Raw genomic sequence first — 26,879 nt, forward strand, 5'->3', positions numbered from 1 at the left:
CACGTACTGAAAAAGCTGCTGGCTATAACAGAACTGCTTCAGCAAAAACAAAACCAGTATACAAAAACTAATGATGTCAGGTAGCAGCCTTCGCCGCAGTGTTCTGCATGGATTCAGCATGCCCAACATGGTAATTCACATCAGTATAATGTCTCCTTTGCTCTTGCCAAAAAAATAGCACACCTTTCCACATTCCAGTGATGTGTGAACTATGCAAACAAAACTCGAGATTCTGCTGGTGAGTAAGTGCGCCAGCAGCTTTGTAAGCTATCTGTGCAGGATATTTGCACTTTTTCCACATATGGAATCTTTACCAACCTCTGAGCCTTGGTGTACAGATCACCTTTCACACAATGCTATGCCCGTATCTTGAACTTGGAAAATATATTTTCAATACATTCAATTGCCAAAGTTTTGCTGTCTCTTGGAAAAAGAACTATGAAAAAAGCATTCTCTGTTGACAATTGAGTATAACTGGATTGCAGACTGCTCTGTTACTTCTTCCTGAATTAGGAATATGACCGTTTGACTGTTCAATGACTTTGTATTTACAGTTTCCAGAGTTTACCATTACAATAGGAACAATCTTTGCTGTATACTTTTTTAAAATAACGGCTATTTCTCTTTGCTGGAACTGTTGAAAGAAAATATATAGAATGGATCTATTGCTCATCAGCTTTATTTTTTAAACATACCACTTATTTTGTTCGAATCGTCAAAGACTGTATTTAGATCTCATAATGCTTTTTTGTTAAATGTTTACAACAGTAAATAGTTTGAATACAATAAATATTATTGGTCACTGTGTACTGATCAACGCATGTTACCCATTCAACCGTTTTATAGATTACCGATTTCTTTTATATGTTTAAAAACCCTAGAATGCTTTCATTGAAAGTATTAATTCCAAGTTGATTTTTTAAATTATGCAAACAATTTCATCAGCCACTGAGCAGCTATCCATCTTTGCCCTTCTGACTACTTGTTGTATCTGCTGGATATTTAGTTTGACTGTATAGTTTTATTTGCTTCTGTATGTGTATTTTTGTGAAGTATTCACAAGGGTTAAGTTAAAATAAAACCAAGGGATATCAAATATCTGATTACGTCTGTCTAAATACAGCTTCATTATTTTCTTCCTCCTTTTAGGGGCAGTTCAAATTTAGGACCAGAGCAAGGCCCAGGGAGGTGAAACTTGAGATTTTTTTTCTGGCTGATGGTCTCTTTTGAAGGATTCCATTATGTATTTCTTAACAATTCTTTCCCTCCCATAACTCTGCAGGGGAGAGAAGGCATACAAGGAGAGCCAGACAGGGATGTACTGGGAAAAGCATTTCCCCAGTAAAAAAATAAATTTTCTAAAGGCCTAGGTTCTAAGAGCAACACTTTGTTTCATCTTCCTGTATTTTAAGCATTAAAGTATTTGTTTATACTATGCAGAAATTTTGTGAACCCTCAGTTAGCTGCAAGTATTAAATGCTGTTATTTGTATAGAGGTAGCTAGCCCTGAAGTAGCTGTGATCACAGTTGAACAGTGATAGCAAAACACTAACAAACACACCAGGTGCTCCTTTTTCTTGATGTCAACCCAATTCCATCTTTTCCCCTCTGCTTTTCAGTTAGACAATAGTATGCCATTTGGACGCCTTCCAGGATAGACTAAAATGGATACGGACATCTCCGAAAACATTTCAACAGTATGCAAAAAGGTCTAGATTCTAGTGCTCAGCAATTTGTTCTCTCCCACTACGCACATCTCAGTTTTAACCACACTGACCTGCCATTTCTCAGTCTGAACTGCTTCTCCTGCCTTTTATTTCTAAAAAACCCCACAAACCTAAAGACACTGCTTTTTAAAATTTTAATGACATGCTTATTATCTCTTATGCTGAAATAGGAAACTTGTCATTTACCTTTGTAGGCCTTGGAGTAACTTAGCTGGTCAATGATGAAATGAAACCTCTAAACTTTTTTAAAGGGGCTGGGTAGGAAAATTTTCAGAGATAAATGTGGACCATGCTCTGACGCCAAACTTCAAACTTTAGTGACCTAAAAAAGAAACAAGATAAATTCTGAACAGCTTGCCTTTCTGTCTAGAGAGCCTGGCAGGACCAATCCTTCACCGGGACTGCAGTGAAGGACTGTCAATTTCGGCTTCTTCCCCTCCACTTTTATAAAATATCACACTTAGTGAATTTTATTCCTCATTCCTCAATGAGAAGGAAATTAAAACAACGCAAACCTAAAATATAAAGAATTATTAAAGGATATGCATATAGTAAACACTACCTTCAAATACTGAAATGTAATTAAATGGTATCTACACTTTATGGAAAAGTACATCCTGGGATGCACTGACACTGAGGAAAGGTTTGCATCTGTAAAACTTACTTAGATTTAGAGTTTCTCAGAATTCCTTCAACCCCATTTTCCAGAAACAATCTGACAGACCTTCATAATTTGGTTCCAACTGTAGGAACTGAATAAGATCACAGTTAAATAACTGAATAAATGCTATAGTAGCCAACATTCCTTAGCACTTTTAAAACTGACTACTAAGTTTTGTTTTTTTGTGGTGCCTTTTCAAAAAAGGGTAAGTTTGCTTAATGACATCTTGTATAAACAATATAGGCAAATAAATTACAGCTTTAATTTGGCCACCACAGAAAGACTGATTTGATATTAGTCATGGTGGGGCCAGATTACCCAAACCAGGTGCTATTCTGGCTCCTTTGAAGATGTTTTATTTCACATAAAGCTACCCTAAGAGGAAAAAAAATTTAATAACAAATAGAAAAGTTTAATATATTTTGAAGCTTTCACATTACTTCATTTTTAAAGTTAAATGCCAGATATGCTTCATTCTTCTGTTGATTAGTTAGCATGGACAAATCCATTTCAGATGGTTAGAGGGAATCTACCAGGTCATCATCAGTCCATTCTTCCTAAGAAGGAAAGAAAATGTTATAAGGATAACGTTATACTGAAGCATAACCAGTACTCTTTACCTTCTTGCCTCCCTTTAGGAAAAGTTCTCCTTTCACTATGCTGATTATAAAAGGTAAATAAACCAGGAAAATTTATAGCAGTTTAACCTTATAATAATATGGCATGGTCTCACCAGACTAGTTCAGTGACAGGAATAAACATTACAGTTGTGAACTTCTGCCTGTGATTATTCATTTTTCTCTGACTTGCCAGGTACAATTTTTTTTTAAACAAGGGTAGGAGAAGAATCCTTGAAGATCAAAAAATATATCCCTACTGCCTTCTATGACCTTAGGAGGGATACTTCATCAATAACTATTATACTGCTTCAGAACAGGCCAAGACAAAAGTGAGAAAAATTCCTCTAATAATGGACAATGCACATAAAGGATGCAAAAAAAGAAAGCTTTCCAATACCCAACACCTCTGTCTTTAATGCTTGCACTCTGGAACAGTAAAATCTTAACATTATGGTTGTACCAGAATATACAGCAATGATAACTTAAAATTTACCTTTGGAGAACATACCTCCTCATGTTTGGATTTCTTTGAGACATAATCATCGTCTTCATAACCTTTCCTCTTTTTCCTGTAATTAAGCAACCATCAACAAGCAATCTTATACTGGCAACAGAATCTATAAGCTAGCAAGGCTATGAGATACATCTATTGAAGAACAAAGCCTGGATAAAGGGAAAGAGGTGAAAAATTATGTACAGGAAGACAGTATCTTTCAAATTACTCTGAATTCAATGCAATTCTAATTAAAATTCTAAAAAATTTTTCGTGGAGCTTATCAAACTCTGACCTGGGAAAGATGCTGCAAAAATAGCAAAAGAATATGAAAAAGAATAAAGCATGGGGAGCTCGTCCCACTTAACATCAAAACACACACTATAATATGTAAACCAAGTAATTAAAAGTGTGGTAGTTGTCTCTTGGTATCTGAGGGGGATTGGTTCCAGGACCCCCCATGGATACCAAAATCCTTGGATGCTCAAGTCCTTTATATAAAATGGCAACAGGACAGTTGGTGCTCTGCATCTGCACATACGGAGGGCTGACTGTATCAGCAAAGAGTTACAAGTATCAATGATCAGAGCAGACAGGCAAAAAACAAAGTATATATAGGGATTTAATCTGTAATAAATGAGTATTTAAAATAACTAGAGAAAATCATGAAATATTTTTAAATGGCTGGCACAACAGGTTACTTATTTGAACAAAAATTAATATTACGAGATTTCTACCTCAAACTAGGCACAAACAATTGTAAACTGCTTTTGCAGTTGAACAAAAGGCAAAATAAAAAATTTAGGGTAAGAAAGGTGTTCAGATATAAGAGTGTGAAGCAAAAGACAAGGTGCCTAAATAACAAAGTGAAAGAAAGAAGAAAATAGCTGTATGATATATATAGAAAGATGGGTATATAAAAAGAACTACAAGAAAATAACACCAAAACGTTGGGCACGGGTTATAATTATGCAATACAGAAGAAACACAAATGATTGCTAAACACAGAAATATCAATGCTTCAAAGTATTAGGGGAAATGCAAATTAAAATACCAACATGATACTAATTTTTTCACCCAGACTGGCAGAAGCTGAAGATTGATACTATTAAATGTTATACAATTTATATGAAAACAATGAAAACTTACTTCATGTACACATACACAGAGAAAAGCTTGGCAAAGGTAAAACACCAACTATAAGTTACCTCTCAGTTGAAACTGGTATTTAGGTTTTGGTCAAAGAGAACTTTGGTTTACCTGTATTAACTGGCTTTAATAATGACAATATATTATTGTGTGTTGAAAAAGATAAAAGAATTTTAAAGACCAAGGAAAGATATTTTACCCTAAAGTAGTACTTACAAGTGTGGTCCATGGACCAATGCTGCTGGTCCATGAACCATTTCCAGTGTGCAATGAGATAAGTATAGAAATTAAGTGTATGTTTAGAAACTTTTATAGCAATTTGATAAATTTATGACTGTTGATTCTAATAAAATTTAAGCTTAATTTTACGTCTTTTTATTTTGTTTTTCTGAGTAATTGGTTGTTATACTTTACAGAAGTATAGGTCAGTAATGGCTTAAAAAGAAAACCAACAATCCTTTACAGACAGTTTGAGAAGCACCCCTCAAGTACTCATAGATATGCAAGAGCAAATGGTCACCTGGAGTAAGATGTAAATCCTGGCAATTAGGAATTTTGGATTATGGTCCATTACCTAGGTGAAGGGTAGGATTAATAGTTCAATGGTCTAATTCAGAGGTTGACAAAATTTTCTTTGAAAAAGAGTAAATATTTTAGGCCTCGTAGGCCATGCAGTTTCTGTGACAACCACCCAACTCTTCTGCCTATAGTGTGAAAACAGCAGTAGACAATAATGCAAACTACTGGGTGTACCTCTGTTCCAATAAAACTACTACTATAAACAGGTAGTGGCCCAGATTTGGCACATGGGCCACAGTTTGCCAACGCCTGGTCTAAGCCCATTTCAAAATCAATGTGAAAAGATTATAAATCAGTGCTTTAATACTTTCATTCATTAAAGTCAACATTTTTCTTTACCTCTCTGCCACCACTCCTTCCTTCCTCTTAGTTACCACTGAAACCCAGGAATGAAATTTACCAATTTTAAGTTCTATGCTAAGCCATGTTTTACAGTTACAGCTACAAATATAGTATAGTCCCATATGTTGCACACTTTATAAGTCCTTGGATATTCTCCTACTACAACTTTATAGTTAAAGAATTTGAGTCATGTGTACCTGATTTGAAGACCTTGGAATGCCGTTCTGGCTTCTCATATATTATCCAACAGGGTACAGTCCCCGATTAGAGATCAAAAACATCTCAAATGCGTCTTACTGTTCAGATGCCAAAGCTAACCCCCAGTAAATTTTACAGAATGCATTCCACAGAATAGAAAATAATAGTTTTACCATTCCTATACCTGCCCAGATCCTCGATTGTTTTAAATGTCTAAAAGGGTTAAGTAGATCCTTCAAACTGCAGAGCATAAAGAACCTGAAAATGGTGATTTCTACATTCAGCCTACAAATCAATAAGACACATTAACAGTGTTCCTTATGGCTGCAAGAAGAGATCGAACAGCACATTTTCCTATTGGTTCTGTCTTCAATATAAAGTTACCACTGAGAGAAAATATGCCAAGTTTCCCCACCCTAGCTAACAGAAATAAGTGTGGAACAGTATACTTGTTCTTCAGAGGAGATACGAGACCTACAAAGAACCGAAAGATTAAAAGGGCAAGAAGAGGTGCAGGAATTCCCTAGGAAGACTCTGCCCACAGGACCCCACCACAAGGAGTAACAGAACGGGACAGGGTCCACAAGCCAAAGAACACATTAGTCATAGCAGGAGCAGAAAGTACTATGAGAGCCAAATTCGTAATTTATTATCTCGTGTTTAATCCTGTTAGAAATCTCCAGTCAATAAAAAAAAATCTGATTTAATGGGTAAGTCAGTTTTCCCCACATGAGCAAACATTTACCAATTAAGTAATTTAAGGACTAGCTGGAGACAGTAACAATTATATCTATTCTTGAATTAACAGTCTCACATCTACTTACGTAATTATGTTAAGTGCAAGCTCAGCAGAGTGACATCTCTCCAACTTCTGTTTCAGAACAGTGACTTCTTCAGGTCTGGGTGGTTCATATTTTTTTACCAAGTTCCTCATGCCTATGTGGAGATTTAAAAAAAAAAGGATTTATACCAGATAATAAAAAGCCTTGTTCTCATAAGGGAGTTGAATGATGTTTTCCCATCTAGTTTTGGGAACAAAAAACACTCTTGAAATGTGATTATTCTTACCAGGATTAATACTGTTCCACATTAAAATCCACTGAACACCATACTTCTAGTTCAAGTTATTATAGCTGTCTGCTGCTTAGCCCACATCATGTACCGCCTAAAGGTAAGCATGCTCTACTAGTCAGTATTTTTTAAAAATCCTACCATGGTCACTTTTTGCTTAGTTTTAATAAGGCTTTTAAAACATCCCTGCATGATTTAGTAAACATGCTTTGTTTCCTGCCACCAACCATATTCATAAGATTCTATCCTACAGATGGTAGGCGAAGAGCGTACTACTTATTTACAAAGAAAACCATTATTACATAACATGTAATGAAGGGAAGATGCTTAGTAAAAACATGTCAGTGATCCTTTGCTTTAACAAAATACAAAACCTATACAATGAAGTATATGACCAAGAAAACAAATATGTCCTCTGTAGGGTAACAGCACTGACTTTAAAATTGCAGAAACATCCTCTACCCTAATCCATTTTGTTATTCAACTACAATAAACCAAACAACATAAATCTCAAGATTTATTAGGAAAATGATGAGAGATCCAGGGCTTATTATTAGCCAGCCACGTGCTCCAAATGAGTGACTTATTTCATAATGCAAATAAAGCAGTGTTTGCAACTGAATTAATACTAGTGACTTAACATCCTTAGGACAATATCTTTGTGTGAAAGATGATGAATAAGATACCTTAATATCGCTAAAGCTCTGAGTGTTTTATCAAGAGCTATTCTTATTTTGTACTAAAACAAATGGAGTAAAATAAAGGTACGGAGACAAAATCAGTAATAAAACTGTCAGCTATAAAATGAGCAAAGTCAGTTACCTTTAAGACCTCTTCTACCTATTAAATTCCCTGATCCAAATGTCTATGGCCAAACTGCAGTTAGCTTTGGAAGTGAACCCTCTAGTGGTATAACTGAAAACCTACCTTATGATTCGTAAATCACAAATCCATTTTTCTCAAAGAGGGAAGGCATCAAAGATAATTTCAAGCAAAGAAATAAGAAATGATACTTCCATGCCCTAAGCATGTTGACTTTTGAAACATAAAACATGTAAGAAGTACTCCCTGTCATCCAAGATCAAGATATTTAATCTCATATTTTATTGGTTTATTCAGTATTTAAATCACAAATTTTATTAACAAGGACAATTGGCACAAAAGGATTGGAACAAACACAGTTTTTAACCCTTACGAGTAGTCTACTAGCCATGAGCATGCAGTGTGACATGAGCAAGAATGAAAATGGAAAGGACTGGCAAACCTAGCCAACCAGTTTAGTGGAGGTTCTGACTCAACAAGTACCTACTGTACAGCTAAGGAAACTATATTCAATATCTTGTAATAACCCATAATGGAAAAGAATCTGAATCACTTTGCTGTACACCTGAAACTAACACAACATTGTAAACCAACTATATTTTTAAAAAGTGAAAGAAGAAAAAAAAAACTTAAGACAGTGTTGCTCAGCATCGACACTAGTTTGGGCTGGGTAATTCTTTGTTGTGAGGAGCTATGTTAGTTTCCTGAGGCTGCTATTAAAAATTACCACAAACTTAGTAAGACTTATTAAAACAACAGAATGGATTCTCCCACAGTTCTGAAGCCCAAGAGCCTGAAATCAGTTTCATTGGGCCAAATTCAAAATACTGGCAGAACTAGCAAATGACACATATTAACTAGTTAAAGCTAATTTACCTACAAGATGGAAGTTTCAAATTTAATTAGGCTTTAATTCCCTGAGATCTTTTTCAGTGCTCATCATATTTGGGTATACTTTAAAAGGACCCTGTTTTGAATCTCAATCCTTTCTGAATCTTATTATATTTTCACTTTCCTAAAAAGTTCTGTGTAAAAACTACTTTCTTTCATGTACCTTCTATTTGTTCTTCACCAATGTATCCTTCATGCCTCCATGATACAATAATTCAATATAAGTAAATCTAAACAATAATCTGTTATCTCAAGTTAAATACCAGGATGTTATTTACTTAGAAAGTAGCTTTGTGATAGAAGAGTATTTTATAAAATGTTCTGTTTTACTTACTTTTCATTATATCTAGTAACTGTGACAAGCAAGTTCTGTTCTCTTTTAGCATCAGACTTTCTGATAAATAACTGGAAAAGAAAGGAAAAAAATTTAAATCTATTGAACACATATAGCATCGAGAAAATATGACATCATAAATTATTTTCCTCCATGTTCATTTCATCATCAAGGTCAGTTTTTAAATAAATTTACTTTAAAACTGTTAAACAACAATACTTTGAACTCTACTAAACTATAATCTGTATCTCTTACAGTCTTAAGGATTTACTACAATTTATACTAGATTCAAAACTCTTAATGTTCAAGTTAATTTAACTTCCATAATATATTCAGAGAGAAAATGACATGAAACTAACAGGAGCAGTACTCAATACTTTTAATGTTAAGTGTTTACTATTAGACCCTATGAGTCTAATCTCACTCATTTTACAGGTGAGGAATCTGAGTCACAGGGACAGAGAAGTTATGAATAAAGTCAGGTAGCAGCAGAGCTAAAACCTGGCACTAGTAAGGATTCTCTCTCCCCTTAATATCAGGTCCATGTTAACTATAATTGCTCTTCTTGGGGCAAACAGGTATTCAAACCAATAAGAACATCACTCCACGCTTTACAAATCTGTTACATCTTTTTTGCATCAAGTCCAGATCAAAGGTGTTAATACTATTCCATAAATGTACATAAAGCCCAATTATCTGTTTTCTTGGAACTAATGACAGTATAAAAATGTAATTTCTATTTTTAAATTTTTAGTAACCCTGAGGTTTTATATACTTGAACTTGATCTATAACTGATAAAAGCCCAAGTGAACAGATTCTCAAGGCAACGTAATATTTCAAACATAAATGTAAAAAAAACTATTAATTTTTCTCTTGGGAGAAATAAAACTACAAAAATTAGAAAGACGATTCTTTAAGAAATTTTGTTGCTGTATGTCTTTTAAACTATCAAAATCATTTAAGCTGCATTACAAAGTTTTGATAACTACCTTTGCTGTTACATCTTCATCGTCTATTGTGGGAGTTTCATTTTAGATACGAAAATCAATAACTCCCCTAACAACTAATACATTTCTTGTTATCAGTAATTCAAAATAACAATTAGTTTTTTCCTTTCACTTTTCTCCCTAAAATTCCTCACACTTTTGACATCTTTTTTTTTTCACTACCTAAGAAGTCAAACTAGGAGATGCAAAATAAAGCTCTAAATCCAATGAAAAAGAAGAAACCTCTAATCAACAACAATGTAACATTCTATGACTAATATAAAGCCTCATTCAGAATATAACAACAGCACAAGGGCTCCCCCCTTTTGAAATCAGTAATAAATATAAAGGCAATTTCCATGTATCTCAAAAGTTGCAAAGGATGTCAGAAGCTAAAAATGATTTGAAGGCATTTCCTCAAGGGAAAAAAATGCCCAAATGTCTATAGTTCCTGGGAATGCAACAAAAGTGTATTCAATTTGCAATGAGCCCAAGGTACAATTTCACTTTCACCTGCCTAGCTGATATTATAACTAACTAAACTTCTAAGACGAAATACACTCTAATTTGGACCTTAGGATCCTTCATCCCTCTCTACTGACATAAGAAAAATCTCACCACTGAAAAATTATGCAGCATATACCTGCATAAGATACAATGCTTAAACAGATTAAGCAAACAACTGGTTGTTTGAATTGTGAAAAAGAGGCTTTTTCCCTTACACTATGGAAGCTCCATACCCGCAAACTCCATAGGTATCAATTTGCATGGCCACCCTTCCTACAAGGATAGCTTGTTCATTCTTATATTTCTACAGTATAGTACAGTGCATGGTACACAGAAGGCAATGTAAAAAAAAAACCTCCATAAAGGTTTGTTTAGTAAATAAAGGAAGGTATAGATCACTTTGGGATTAAATGTATATACTTATATACAGTTGGTGAGCTGTGTTAATACAGAAGAGGCATACCATAAATTAAACAAAATACAAGCCCACAATCCCTTATCTTGGATTTGTTTTGAAATTCAGAATTATTCATGTCTTAGAAACTTAACATGGTGTATATACCATGAAATGTGAAATACTTCAGTGATATCTCTGGGGCAGTATCTTGTAATCAGTAACATTAATATTTCTGCAAAGAAACCTAAAACTATTCCCAATCAGTTGAATAAAGACTAAATCACATCTGTTCATGTTTCCTACCACTGTATCAATGGATTATGAAATTACAGACGAGGGATTACAAACATGCAGAAAAGTTTAAATTTAGAAAGTTTTACCATCTTTCCTCCTCCGCTATTTCTAGGAACAATCAAGCAGAACTTCGAAGGTATAAAGAAATTAAATTGCTAGAAAGAAATTAAATGTAAAGATTTTTAAAGTCTAACTTACTGCTAGCCTGTGCTTGAGTTAGTTATAAATTAATATAATAAATATGTAATTAACCTTCGCACAAGATATTATTGTAAGAATCAACTGAATTTAATTCATGTAAAGTGCTTATCACAGAGCCTGGTTCTCAGTGCACTTATGTATCAGCTATTAGTATCTATAGCTCACTAAAATGCATTTGGACATTCCCTAAAGTATTATTCATTCAACAAATCTTTACTGAATTCCATGTGCCATACATGCTTCACAGCAGGACATTAATAATGATAAAACAAGGCAGACGTATTTGTTGCACTTATGCTGCTCACCAGTTCACAAAACTTCTAAATTTGCCATATGTTGATAGCTGTTGTCAGTCTTTTGAGGATCACCTGATTTAATTCTACTTCAGTCATAAATGGATCCTCTTAGCTAAAAAATATTTTACTGAATTTTTAAATATTTCCTTAAAAGGTGATTCCATTTCTTCCCTCAGTTGCCCTCAACAACCCTCAACCACAGGAGATATGAAGGACTAACGTTACAAAGTGAACCTTACTTAAAATCTTGGGACTCCAGGAAGGAATAAACTGAGGGACTGAGTCTAATCTAAGTTAAAGCACAAAATAATACCTTTCCATAGTAATTCCTGCTCTGGATGCACTAGATAAAATGGCAGTCAGAGCAATCTGGGAAGGTGTGTATAAAAGGTGAGCATCCGTCAGTGCAACTCTATTAAGAAAGTCATCAGCTGTTTTCCTCAAAATCTCTGGATTCTCCAACATGGGATAGCGAGTCTAGAAAGAAAGTTTGCAAATGTTATCACTTCTGAGGGTTTAATGGAGTAATAACACAGTACAAAACTATTCCTATAAACCAAAAAGTGCTTAACACAGGATACTTTTAGTAACTCCTATAAGATCACATTTAGAAAGCAAAGCACCCCCTCATTTTGATTTGAAATTCCTTCTACTAAAAGTTTACTTTTGGGAAATGAATCTTTGTTTGATTACAGAATTATTTTTAGTATATGCCCAAGAAATACGGATGATCCCCTATTTTCTCACCATTCTTACCCTTTAAGATGACCCCTAAATCCTAAACCCTCAGATATATTTCAGATATCTACATTCAAGTCCCAAAGCAGTAAGAAATCTTTTCTATACTCTGAAACAAAATAGCCAGAGTCAACTGTACAATCACACACAGGTCTTGTCATCCCAAAGTGCCCGACCTCTTATATGATAAATCCAACATTCTACTCTGACCACAGCGTTCCCTTTCCCAGTACGTACATTTGCTCAATTACTTCACAGCTGTTCTTTGACTTCCTCCTCAGGACCTCTGGTTCCTTATCCCTATACTTGCTTCTACTCACCAGTGTCCACTGGTTCTCATTTCCCTCTTCAATTCCCTGCCCCAGTATGCTGCCAACATATTTCCAGCAAAACTTCAATAGTGGTCGAATTCAACCAACCTTCTGCTTTGCAACTATACCCAGATTTCTGGGTGCTGCTAGAGAAAACAATACAACCAACAGGTCTGGTAATATTACTATAAATTCAAGTTCACCGACCTCAACAAGGCTCTCAACACTGCCTAGCTACAATATTCCATAGAAAATGTATTCTCCCATTTTTCAGTGATTATGTTAAACACTTTCTACCTGACTCAATGTCTTTGATAATTCTCAGAAACTCCACTGCTCTCAGAAAATGATCTCTCTTGATAACAAAACACTATTTCCTGCTATGGCCAAATCCCCAAACATAACATTATCCTCACCCATGCTTTCCTCCTTCCCTCCATTAAGAGAAATAGCCAGTTCTTCTACCTTGCTTCAAAATCCCACGCCAGGCCCTTCTACCATTCTCCGAAGGAAAACTTGAGCTACACATGTTCCATTAAGCTTCCTCTACTAGCTTTCTAAATCAGTTTCTCATGCAAAACAAAACATGACAAAAAATTGTTCCTTTCTTCTACTTCTAGCAGTTCCCCCATCTTCTCAATCATCCCATTTTCTTTTTCCACTTCAGAGACAAGCTGTTTAATCCAAGTTATATACACTTGTTTTCTCACCTTCTATTTATTCCCCAACCAGCTCCAATCTGCTTTTTTCCTTCACACTCCAGGAAGACTAATTTCACCAAGATCACAAGTCACCTTTCTGGCACTAAATCTAGCAAATGTCAACTTTTACTTTGCCTGAATTCTGAGCAGGATTGGAGAGCTTCCCCTGATCATATTCTAAAAGTATTCTACTTCCCTTCACTTCTCCAAAAGTCCTACCTCTTTGGATATTCTTCAGTCTTCTTACTAGCTTCTTACTTTTTCTAGCTACCCTTTAAATGGTCCTTATGGCCAATCCACTTTAAATCTTCCTGGGGTGGCAGCGATGCCCACATCTATGCCTCTCGCCTAGCCATCTTCTCTGGCCTCCAGACACAAATATCTACCAACCTGAGTGTCTTGCAAGCGGTGGAAAGTCATCGTGTCCCAAACCAAATTCCTCAAATCCCTACCCCACCACCAACAATAAATCTCTCCTGCACCACTGTTTCCTGTATAAGTGTACCACCATCCACCAATATGCTCAGGCCAGAAACCTGGGGGTTCTTCACTGTCCTCACTGTCTGTACGCAATCATTCCTCAAGCTTTACTGATTCTAAGGCCCAAGAAGCTCTCTCTGTACCCACTACCACTTCCTGAGTCAAACCAACCACTATCTTTCTGCCTGAACTACTATAACAGCATCCCAACTAGTATCCCTTCATCCATTCGAATCCATTCTCCACGTTATGCCTGACACATACAGGTGTGCAATAAACATCTGACGCAGGCTGATGCATGAGTTTGCCAACATGTTTTTTATAGCTGCAAACCTAATCACGCCACTCATCAGACTTGACCTTTTCACTGGCATCCCGTTGCTCTATTCAAAATCTGTAACGTTACCTCCAGTCTATACTCTGCCTTCCACTCGGGCAGCACTCCGTGGCACTCCTCCCCATTTACCTCTAAGTTCTGTTTAGGTTGTTTAGTACACCATGGTTTGTTAAGTCTGGGCCTTTGACCAGAAAAGTCTCTCTGAATGGGATGCTCTTCCAACACCCAATCCCTACTCTTGCTCTGAATTTTACTTCAAATTACGCTTTCTTAGAACTGCCTCCCCTTCCTCTCAATCTGCTATCTCCTTCTAAAGTACCCTGTATTTCCCCTTCTGTTAACACTTAGCACACTGAATATATGATTGTCTTTCCCATTAGACTGTAAGGCCTATAAAGTGGAGGCTGTTCCTGTCTTGTTCTTGACTACATTCTCAAGCACCATGTTTGACATATAGAAGGCACCCAAATTTGGCCACTCAGGATGAATGAACCAGTTTTTGACTTCTGTTCACTTAATTCACACTATCCAAATCCTTCTTCAGGGCCAAAACAAAACAAGTTGCTTTTTGTCAATGTTCTGACAAAACATTTATTTACTGTTATTTCTGATGCCCACATATTGACTTCAGTTCACAACGCCCTAAAAATAGAAGTCACTTAGCAATCTTCTAGTTTAAAATTAAGAATTTTGTAAAATTTCTAAAAATAGAAGTCAGTTAGCAATCTTGTAGTTTAAAATTAAGAATTTTGTATGTATGAAGATCCAAGACAGTATACTTGAGATAGAAGAGTTATCTTAAGTGTTTAAAAGCATTACAATTATCCTCATTATGGTCCCTGGACCAGTATTTGCAAATCTACTAGATCAGAAGCTCAAGAACTACAGTCTGACAATCTCAGTTAATAAGCCCTCCATGTGATTCTGATGCACACTGAAGTTTGAGAACTATTGCCCTAGAATCCAGGCCAAATGCATTTTAGCAAGCCTAACTGTGTAACAATTAGGATCATTACTAGTTATAATAAAATTTTGATTATTTTGGTTAAAGAACAATAGCAAAGGAGTTTACTCCACCAGTTTACTTTAGTCAGCAAGATTACCTTTAAATCAATGAGAAAGCCCTCAAAGGGTCTATAAGGATTGTGGACAATAAGGTGGAAATTAAGTTGCTGTATAAGAAGTAGTTCATATTCCAAAATCTGTTCGAGCGCCTTCTCTTGTCCAAGAGGACTCTCCCGCAGATTTCCAACAAACTGTGGACTAGACACATTGAATTCATCCACTTTGCAGGCCAAAAATGCACAAGTGAGCCTACAGGAAAAAATAAGGGGAGGGATATGTATATACTTTGAGAAATACTAAAATATTTCTAAAATATGTTCTAAAATTGCCTAATATTCACAAATGACTATACTAGACATCTAAGGAAATTGATTTTTTAAAAAACAGAGTTTCCTGTTTAATCTTTTTATCCATATGGAGACTATAAAAATTAGGTTGAACTGTATAACAGTACCACAGCATTCAATCATTAGTAACTTAATGCCAGTTTTGTATAGTTCAGCCTAAATATCTGGAAAAACAAAATAACTGAAGAACAAGGGTACACAGCATCATGAAATACAGATGGAAGAGAAAAAAAATAGTACACACATATGTACATATGGGCCTGAGAAGAAAGGTATGTTAAAGAAACATTATGGAAAGCCATCAGTGGAAGTCTCCAAGGACATTTAAATAGGGGATTATTACCTCAGGAACAAACCTCTGAAACTCTCATGGCTACTACATAAATTTCAGAGTGAGAAATTAGTAATAAGATTACCACAAAAACCAAGACTGGAAGTAACAAGGGCCTGACCTAGACTGGTAGAAATGGAAATGAAAACCAAAATATACAGGGACAGCACGATTGACAGCAAGTTCTTTCATGAATTTCATACTAATTTCATCCTTATTTTTAATGATAAATAAGCACAGTGCTTAGCAGAGGGCAGAAACACAACAGACCTTTGTTCAAGTGAAATGACTATGGAACTATAGGACTTGTAAACTGACGGGATGTACAGGAAGAGGAGTTACCGTAAATGATTCTCAGTCGGAGCAAATGGGCGAAGACAGGTTCGGCTAACGGAAAGGGATATTATGGAAGCCAGTTTAAGAAAAACAGAATTTGAATTTGGACAAGAGCCAATACAGATGCTATCAGTATTACAGGGAAGGAAGAATTATACAGGTATATTAATGAGTATCAGGAGGGATCTTAAGTTCAGAATAGAATGCAAGTCTAAATTACCCTTTATTAGGAAGTCATTTTTTCACACACATGTGCTCAAATAGTATAAAAGTCTTCTTAAATGAAATTAAATAAATTAGACTTATACTCACATTATTATCCGGGGGTGATATTCCATTACTGAGTTATTAAGATAAAAGCGCTTGAAATACATACAAGCTGTACCCTAAGATTAAAAATACATATATTATCAGAACCTATTCACACATACAAGTTAAATTTTGTATTAAAAAATAAAACTTATTTATGCAAAGGTTTCTTTGAAAAAGTCACCTGCAAAAAAACCCCAAAACTTATTACTTCTTAAGTCAAAATAAATTGTGATAAATTACAACAGAAAAACCACAGCCAAGCCTTTGTTGTCTTTCCCCACCCATCCTGGCTTATCCTTCCTATGGTCACTGGCCTAATTTTTAAAATGTTGGGGGGGGGGGGGGTTACACAATTATATATATTTGTATTATTTATACAAATAATCACAGCTTAAGCAGTCAATCTAGTAAAATACTGGCAGAATAACATGGTCAGGGCAACGAGCCTTCTCTCTAAATCCACTCTGGTTCTGTGATCTAACCTGTTGCCGAACCAAACAGGAGAAGCAGCAGCTACCATTTACTGACTGCACCCCATGTGCCACACTCTGTGCCAAGTATAAAACTATCATCTTATTTTAATTCTTATAACAGCTTAGTGAAGTACTGCTATCTCTATAGAAAAAGAAACTGAATATCAATGACATTAACTGACTTGTTCAAGGTCACAAATCTAATAAGGGACAGAGCTGTTTTGTCTGCCTGTACTTTTAAAAACTATTTCATTTGGCTAGAACCAATGAAATAAATATATATCTACTTCAGAATAGAAAAAATTCTTTTTAAATATTTTAAAAGTTTAGTTTTGTCATTTTATATGAAACAAAAACCAAAACTAACAGTTATAAATAAGCAGGTTATATAAAGACAATTCCACAAAGAAGTTCATTCAAGGATTCAGTTTCTTCCTCTGAAAAGATCACTTAAACCTACCACCTGTGTTAGTTTTCTTATCAGAAAAGACTAAGACCAAATCTGGAAATAGAAAGCAAGCACATCTAAAATTTTTCATGAATCAGATCTCTTAGATAAAGGTCCAGTAAAAAACAGAAAACACTATGAATACTTTTGGACTTGGTATTTTCAGTATACTTCAGTTTTTTCAACTATAAAAATGGAGAATATTTTCTAGGAACTTATTCTTTTCTGGGCCATAAATTATTCACTTGGTATAACTTTAAAATGTATGATCTACAAAATTTTCATATTTGATATTCACAACAAACCTGTGAGATAAGAGAAAAATATTTTATACACCTTTCCCCCTTTTTAATCTTTCAGCTTTTAAATTTCAGTTTAATTTTCTATCAACAAAAATACACAAATCCAGACAAAGGAACAAAATAATACCCCAGGGGAACAATTAAGTGAAGTGGAGACAAGTAATCTACCTGTAAAAAAGGTCAGAGTAATGAGGTAAAGATGATCCAAGATTGGAAAAAAAAAATGGAGGCACAGATCCAGAGGACACAAGAAATGTTTAACAAAGAGCCAGAAAATGTAAAGAACAAACAGATGAACAATACCTTAACTCAAATGAAAAATACATTAGAAGGAATCGATAACAAAATAAATAAGGCAGAAAAATGCATAAGTGAGCTGGAAGACAGAATGGTGGAAATCACTGACGCAGAACAGATTAAAGAAAAAAGAATGAAAAGAAATGAGGACAGTTTAAGAGACCTCTGGGACAACATTTAAGTCCACCAACATTCGCATTATAGGGGTTCCAGAAGGAGAGACAGAGAAAGGGCCTGAGAAAATATTTGAAGACATAGCTGAAAACTTCCCTAAAATGGGAAAGGAAACAGTCACCCAAGTCCAGGAAGCACAGAGGATAAACCCAAGGAGGAACACAATGAGACACATACTAATCAAACTGACAAAAATTAAAGACAGAGAAAATATTAAAAGCAACAAGGGGGAAAAATACAACAAATAACATACAAGGAAATCCCCATAGGGTTATCATCTGATTTTTCAGCAGAAATTCTACAGGACAGAAAGGAGTGCCACGATACATTTAAAGTGATGAAAGGGAAAAACATACAACCCAAAATACTCTACCCAGCAAGGCTCTCGTTCAGATTCAACAGAGGAATCAAAAGCTTTACAGACAAGAAAAAGCTACAAGAATTCAGCACCACCAAACCAGCTTTCCAAAAAATGCCGAAAGAATGCCTTTTCTATAGGAAAAGAAAAGGCCACAACTAGAAACAAGAAAATTATGAATGGGACAGCTCACTGGTAAAAGCAAACATAAAGGTAGGAAATCATCCACACATAAATCAAAAGTAGCAATTGTGAGGAGAATACAAATGAAGGATATTGGAAATGCATTTGAAATTAAGAGACCAGGAACTTAATCGTGTGTGTGTGTGTGTGTGTGTGTGTGTGTGTGTGTGTGTGTAGACTACTATACCAAATCCTCATGGTAACCACAAACCAAAAATCTACAACAGAAAAAGCAATCCAAACACAACACTAAAGATAGTCATAAAATCACAAGAGAGGAGACCAAAAGAGGAAGGGAAGAAAAAAGACCTATGAAAACAATCCCAGGGACTTCCCTGGTGGTGCAGTGGTTAGGAATCCACCTGCCAATGCAGGGAACACGGGTTCAATCCCTGGTCCAAGAAGATCCCACATACTGCGGAGGAACTAAGCCCATGCACCACAACTACTGAGCCTGCACTCTAGAGCCCACGAACCACAACTACTGAAGCCCGTGTGCCTACAGCCCGTGCTCCGCAACAAGAGAAGCCACCACAATGAGAAGCCCGTGCCCCACAACAAGAGTAGCTCTTGCTCGCTACAACTAGAGAAAGCTGGCACACAGCAACAAAGACCCAACTCAGCCAAAAATAAATAAGTTAATTAATTAAAACAAAATATTCAAACTCCATCTAAGAGTCCATAGCTTTAAAAAAAAAAAACTCAAAACACTTAACAAAATAGCAATAAGAACATACATATCAGTAATTACCTTAAATGCAAATGGATTTAACACTCCAACCAAAAGACACACACTGGCTGAATGGATACATAAACAAGACCCATATATACGCTGTCTACAAGAGACCCACTTCAGACCTAGGGACACATACAGACTGAAAGTGAGGGGATTGAAAAAGATATTCCATGCAGATGGAACTCAAAAGAAAGCTGGAGTAGCAAGACTTAGACAAAACAGACTTTAAAATAAAGACTGTTGCAAGATTCAAAAAAGGACACTACATAATGATAAAAGGATCAATCCAAGAAAAAGATATAACAATTGTAAATATATATGTACCCAGCACAGGAGCACCTCAATAGATAAGGCAAATGCTAACAGCCAGAAAAGGAGAAATCGTGGGGGATTTTAACACCCCACTTATACCAATGGACAGATCATCCAAACAAAATCAATAAGGAAACACAGGCGTTAAATGACACATTACACCAGATGGACTTAATTGATATTTCTAGAACATTCCACCTGAAAGCAGCAGAATACACATTCTTCAAGTGCACACAGAACATTCTCCAGGATAGATGACATGATGGGACATAAAGCAAGCCTAGATACATTTAAGAAAACTGAAATCATGTCAAGCATCTTTTCCAACCACAATGCTGTGAGATTAGAAATCAACCACAAGAAAAAAACTGTAAAAAACACAAACACCTGGAGGCTAAACAATGTGCTACTAAACAACCAATGGATCACTGAAGAAATCAATTTCTAGAAACAACTGAAAACGAAAGCATGACGATCCAAAACCTATGGGACACAGTAAGAGCAGTTCTAGGAGGGAAGTTTATAGCAATACAGTCTTACCTCAGGAAATCAGAAAAATCTCAAGTAAAAAACCTAGCCTTACACCTAAAGCAACTAGAGAAAGAACAAACAAAACCCAAAGTTATCAGAAGGAAAGATATCATAAAGATCAGAACAGAAATAAATGAAATAGAGACGAAGAAAACAAAAGATCAATGAAACTAAAAATTGGTTCTTTGAAAAGATAAACAAAACTGATAAACCTTTAGCCAGAATCATCAATGAAAAAAGGGAAAGGGCTCAAATCAATAAAATTAGAAATGAAAAAGGAGAAGTCAGAATGGACACCACAGAAATACAAAGGATCATAAGAAACTACTACAAGCAACTATATGCCAATAAAAAGGACAACCCGGAAGAAATGGACAAATTCTTTGCATGGTAAAATCAAGCAAAACTGAACCAGGACGAAATGGAAAATATGAATAGACCAATCACAAGCACTGAAATTAAAACTGTAATTAAAAAACTCCCAACAAACAGAAGTCCAGGACAAGATGGCTTCACAGGCAAACTCTATCAAACACTTAGAGAAGAGTTAACACCTATCCTTCAAAAAGTATTTCAAAAAATTGCAGAGGAAGAAACACTCCCAAACTCATTTTATGAGGCCACCATCACCCGGATACCACAAGTAGACAAAGATACCACAAAAGAAAATTACAGGCCAATATCACGGATGAACATTGACTCAAAAATCCTCAACAAAATACTAGCAAACCAAATCCAACAATACATTAAAAAGATCATACACCATCATCAAGCGGGATTTATCTTAGGATGCAAGGATTTTTCAATATCTGCAAATTAATTAGTGTGATACACCCTATTAACAAATTGAAGAATAAAAACTATATGATCATCTCAATAGATGCAGAAAAAGCTTGACAAAATTCAACACCCATTCATGATAAATACTCTCCAGAAAGTGGGCATAAAGGGAACATACTTAACATAGTTAAGGCCATATATGACAAACACACAGCTAACATCATACTCAACAGTAAAAAGCTGAAAGCATTTCCTCTATAATCAGGAACAAGACAAGGATGTCCACTCTCGACATTGTTACTGAACATAGTTTTGGAAGTCTTAGCCATGGCAATCAGAGAAGAAAAAGAAACAAAAGGAATCCAAATTGGAAAAGTAGTAAAACTGTCACTGTTTGCAAATGACATGATATTATACTTAGGAAACCCTAAAGATGCTACCAAAAAACTACTAGAGCTCATCAATTAATCTGGTAAAGTTGCAGGATACAAAGTTAATACACAGAAATCTCTTGCATATCTATACACTAACAATGAAAGATCAGAAAGAGATATTAAGAAAACAATCCCATTTACCATCACACAAAAAAGAATAAAACACCTACGAAGAAACCTACCTAAGGAGGCAAAAGACCTACACTCTGAAAACTGTAAGACGCTGATGAAAGAAACTGAAGATGACACAAACAGATGGAAAGATACACCATGTTCCTGGATTGGAAGAATCACTTTGTCAAAATGACTTCACAGTAAGGCCCCTACATCTGAACGAGTTCCATTCAGAGTGCATTTGTAAGTCCAATTTGTTTGTAAGTCCGATTAAGTTAGCCTAGGTACCCAACTAACATGATTGGGAAACTATATAAGTACTATACTGTAATAGATTTATAATACTTTTCACACAAATAATACATAAAAAGCAAACAAAAAATAAAACATTTTTAATCTTATAGTACAGTGCCTTGAGAAGTACAGTAGTACCAGTTACATCTGCACCGCTTTTACGCTTGCTTCTGCATATCCTGGGTTTCAAATAAAGATACTGTACTACTGTACTCTACACACTACTGTACTGTAAAGTACACAAAAGCACAACCACTTGCAGAGGATGCACACATGACAACGTATGCCGCACATGTGAACTAACTTAATGTGATTGGACATGTAAACACATGTTCGCATCTTTGAAAGTTCGCAACTTGAAGGTTCGTATGTAGTGGACTTACTGTACTACCCAAAGTAATCTACAGATTCAATGCAATTCCTATCAGATTACCAATGGCAGTTTTTGCAGATCTAGAACCAAAAATCTTAAAATTTGTATTGAAACCCAGAAGACCCCAAACAGCCAAAGCAATCTTAAGAAAAATGTAGCTGAAGGAATCATGCTCCCTGACTTCAGACTATACTATAAAGCTACAGTAATCAAAACAGTACGGTACTGGCACACTTACAGACACACAGATCAATGGAACAGCATAGAAAACCCAGAAATAAACCCACACACCTATGGTCTATTAATCTATGACAAAGGAGGCAAGACTATACAATAGAGAAAAGACAGTCTCTTCAATAGTGGTCCTGGGAAAACTGGACAGCTACATGTACAAGAATAAAATTAGAACACTAACACCATACACAAAAATAAACTCAAAATGGATTAAAGACCTAAATGTGAGACCAGACACTATAAAACCCTCAGAGGAAAACATAGGCAAAACAGTCTGACGTAAATCACAGCAATTTCTTTTTTGACCCACCTCCCAGAGTAATGAAAATCAAAACAAAATAAACAAATGGGACCTAATTAAATTTGAAAAGCTTTTTGCACAGCAAAGGAAACCATAAATGAGAAGACAACCCTCAGAATGAGAGAAAATATTTGCAAACGAAGCAACCGACAAAGGATTAATCTCTGAAATATACAAAGAGCTCATGCAGCTCAATATCCAAAAAACTGACAACCCAGTCAAAAAATGGGCAGAAGATCTAAATAGACATTTCTCCAAAGAACACATACAGATGGCTAAAAAGCACATGAAAAGATCCTTGACATTGCTAATTATTAGAGAAATGCAAATCAAAACTACAATGAGGTATCACCTCACGCAGCTCAGAATGGCCATCATCAAAAAATCCACAAACAATAGCTGGAGAGGGTGTGGAGAGAAGGGAACCCTCCTACACTGTTGGTGGGAATGTAAATTGGTACAGCCACTGTGGAGAACACCATGCAGTTTTCTTAAAAAACTAAAAATGGAGCTACCATATGATCCAGCAATCCTACTCCTGGGTATACACCTGGACAAAACTATAATTCAAAAAGATACATGCACCCCTATGTTCACAGCAGCACTATTCACAATAGCCAAGACATGGAAACAACCTAAATGTCCACTGAAAGATGAATGGATAAAGAAGATGTGGTACATATATACCATGGAATTCTACTCAGTCACAAAAAAAAACCAAAATAATGCCATTTGCAGCAACATGGATGGACTTAGAGATTATCATACTAAGTGAAGTAGGTCAGAGAAAGACAAATATCATATGATATCACTTACATGTGGAATCTAAACAAATGATGCAAATGAACTTATTTACAAAACAGAAATAGACTTACAAACTTAGAAAACAAACTTATGGTTTCCAAAGGGGAAAGGTGGGGGGTGAGGGATAAATTAGGAGGTTAGGATTAACATATACATGCTACTATATATAAAATAATCAACAAGGACCTACTGTATAACACAGGGAACTCTACTCAGTCCTCTGTAATAACCTATATGGGAAAAGAATGTTAAAGAATAGATATACGTATATGTGTAACTAAATCACTTTGCTGTACACCTGAAACTAATACAACACTGTAAGTCAAATATATTGCAATTTTAAAAACACACACACAATAGGAACAATTACAGGGACAGCATACACAAATCCATATAGCCAAAAAGTTCTGTTTCTCCTCACCATTACCGCACCACAGTACACACACACACAAATAGGGTCCTCAGAACCACACATCTGAAACAACCACATGAGAACCTAGAGGGAAAGTAATTTGATTTTTTCCTTCTCTATAAAATGAGGATGTCATGACCTATCTAGCCAACCTCAAAATTCTTTAGATATGGAATGATTCTTGAAACACTGTGTAAGATACAACATAGGAATGCATAATGTAATGCCTTTATTGAAAAATATATGACAAAACTTAAATACATAAATTATATATTTATATAAATATATAACTCAGGTACACTTCTGAGTAAAGTGGATAGAAGACTGATTTAAATATTTATAAGAAGTCAGATTTCATAAGTTAGCTAAAGGACATTATACTTCATCACTATAACTTACCACAACAGACCTTGGCATTGCTGGCTTAAACACTGAACAGAATTCCAATAATCTTTTCTCATAATACTTGCAGAGCGTCATTTCTTCAGCAGGCTCAAGAAAGACTGGGTCATTTGGAAGAACCTTTGGGTCAGAAGTTACAACAAAAATGTAATTAGATAATCTTAATTTTTTCTCTGTTTAAATTAAGTTTATATCTCCAACCAAAGGAAAATATACCACACCTCATTTTCTCTTTATAGAATTGCTAATATTACACAAAATAGCTTTTAATAAAATATTTAATAAACTAATACTATACTGTAATTGCATAATTTCTCGGAATGTCGGCTGAATATATGCTTCACTAATATATAAGCAATCATGAGGAGTGTGTGCATATTTTCACTGATTTGATGTCACTCTTTATAAATCAAAAAGAAGATACACATTGTCAATGGTTGGACAATATCCCTTTCTCAGTCAGTTATTAAGTCACACAGGTTGAAGTAAAAATCAACAAGTGCCTCAAGGAAAATTCTGACCCTTAACACATTACCTCTTCTCCATCTTTATAAAATCTCTACAGAACACATGGTTGATAAATACTACAATTTTACAACAAATATCTATTTGGTGCTCTTACTGGTTTAACTACGACTACCAAAAAAGTTATGTTGAGTCCTAACCCCCAGTACCTCAGAATGTGAGGAAATAAGGTCTCTGCAGATGTAATTAGTTAAGATGAGCTCCTACTGAAGTAGAATGGGCTCCTAATCCAATATGACTGGTAGGTTTATAAGAAGAACATGTGTGAAGAGACAGAAACACAGGGAGAACACTATGTAAAGATGGAGCTAGAGACCGGAGTTAGTTGCCACAAGCAAAGAACACCTGGAGTTACCAGAAGCTGGAAGAGGAAAAGAAGCTGCACAGAGCACCACTCGGCCAACACCTTGATCTCAGACTTCTAGCCTCCAGAACTGTAAAACAATAAATTTCTGTTGTTTTAAGCCACACAGTTTGTGGTAATTTTTTTATGGAGTAATTTTTCCTAGTTTCCTAGGAAATTAACACAGGTGCTAATTTTATAGAGACAGCATGGCATTGTGGTTTATAGAAGGAATGCTGAAACTAGATTCCATGGTTTCAAATCTTGGGTCTGCCACTTACTAGCAATATAACCTGAGAAGTTATTCAACCTCTCTGTAGTTTCCTAAGATGTAATGAAAGGATAATAATAGTATCTATCTCATGGTGTAGTTGTGAGGATTATATGAGCTAACACTTGCTAAATACTTAGAACTTAGCACAACATGTACTACTTTGTGCAGCACAAAAATAAAGTGATATGAAACAGACGAGACTTCCAGGTAAAAGTAAAACAGGAAGGATGTGGCTGACAGACCATATAGTCCAAACCATCTGTGGTCAATTGGTTTGTGCTAACGGTCTCTCATCCTCTTGCCTTCTCCCTGCCCCCATCCAATCGATCCATTCCTTCCCAGAAAGCTCTTTCTAGAACAGACTCTGATAAGGTTTATTTCCCATTTAAAAATTTTCAAAGGTTTCCCTATTCCTCCATCACAAAGTTCACACTATTTACCTCCGCTTACAAGTTCCCTGCTTACTTTCTCCAACCTTTCATACACAAATACTCAGCTTCCACTACACACGATCATGAGCATTCCGAGGACCAGCCCTGAAACTTCTGGCCTCCTACTTTGCACCTGTGGCTCTGTCCACCGGGAAAGTCCTCTCCCCACCATCTCCACAACAGCCACTAAGAAAAGCCTCCCCCCACTACATTAGCATGCTACAAAGTCTTCTTCGCCATGTTACTGGTTATTTGTCTGCCACTCGATTACGGGGATGGATGGCCTTGTCCGTCTCCGTACCCACTGCACCTAGCAAGGTGCTCACTGTTTATTAAACAGATAAATGCACCCCGCGCCGAGGAGGTGGGAAGGAGGTGCGCGGGAAGTCCCGGGGGAGAGGGACGGGTAAGAGTTTATAGAGCTCGAGGAAGAAGGGCGGCAGCCGGAGCCCTCACCTTCCCGTTCGCCACAGCTTTGCATTTGAATTTGCGGTTGGCGTCGGCCCGCAATCGCGCCAGCTGCTCCTCACTAGCAAAGGTCCAGTGCCGCTTCTGGCTACTGTTGTGGTACATAGTGAAGTCGGAGGCAAGGCCCAGGGAGTCTGGAGAGAAGACGGCCAACGGCACAAAACCGGGACGTAAAGCAGCTAACCCACCACCAGGATCCCGCGGAAGCCAAAGGACTCAAACCGGTCGGCGCGGGCGCGACGACGTCAAGGTCACGTGGTAATTCCGTCCGCTATCGCGTTTTTCCGGAGCGGATTAGGAGCAGAAAGTCTCGCGGGGTCTCTGGCCACCGCCCGCGAATCAAATGGGC

General features: G+C 36.2%; 2 protein-coding genes across 5 annotated transcripts in view; one reads left to right on the plus strand and one right to left on the minus strand.

Annotated features, from left to right (window-relative positions):
• RASA1 (RAS p21 protein activator 1) overlaps positions 1-1,096 on the plus strand; it is a 107,257-nt gene extending 106,161 nt beyond the window's left edge. The window contains exon 25 of the mRNA XM_067031260.1: positions 1-1,096. Within this exon, the coding sequence (XP_066887361.1) occupies positions 1-84 (84 nt within the window). The 3' untranslated portion in view covers positions 85-1,096.
• On the minus strand, positions 664-26,879 carry CCNH (cyclin H). Of its 4 annotated transcripts, none has more exons than XR_010840183.1 (10): positions 26,519-26,796; positions 24,487-24,609; positions 16,528-16,601; positions 15,240-15,450; positions 11,883-12,046; positions 8,888-8,958; positions 6,594-6,705; positions 3,502-3,577; positions 2,829-2,945; positions 664-2,049 (listed from the first exon to the last, which is right to left on the minus strand). XR_010840183.1 is itself a non-coding variant. In XM_067031262.1 (9 exons), exons 1-9 carry the CDS (start codon positions 26,633-26,635, stop codon positions 2,907-2,909), a joined length of 972 nt encoding a protein of 323 aa, XP_066887363.1. In that variant the 5' UTR covers positions 26,636-26,879; the 3' UTR covers positions 664-2,906. The 4 variants fall into 4 exon arrangements, 2 of the variants coding, with proteins under 2 accessions (XP_066887363.1, XP_066887362.1); XR_010840184.1 differs by having other exon boundaries at positions 1,914-2,049; positions 3,517-3,577; XM_067031262.1 differs by having other exon boundaries at positions 664-2,945; positions 3,517-3,577; positions 26,519-26,879.

Source organism: Kogia breviceps, chromosome 4 (genome assembly GCF_026419965.1).
Source record: "Kogia breviceps isolate mKogBre1 chromosome 4, mKogBre1 haplotype 1, whole genome shotgun sequence".
In the NCBI taxonomy this organism is placed as follows: domain Eukaryota; kingdom Metazoa; phylum Chordata; class Mammalia; order Artiodactyla; family Physeteridae; genus Kogia; species Kogia breviceps.

Coding starts and splice junctions, on each gene's coding strand:
- CCNH (XM_067031261.1), bottom strand. CDS start 26,635: ATGTACCACAACAGTAGCCAGAAGCGGCACTGGACCTTTGCTAGTGAG. Junction 24,610..26,518: donor AAGCTGTGGCGAACGGGAAG/GTGAGGGCTCCG, acceptor TCTGACCCAAAG/GTTCTTCCAAATGACCCAGT. Junction 2,946..3,501: donor AGGAGGTATGTTCTCCAAAG/GTAAATTTTAAG, acceptor TTTCCTTCTTAG/GAAGAATGGACTGATGATGA.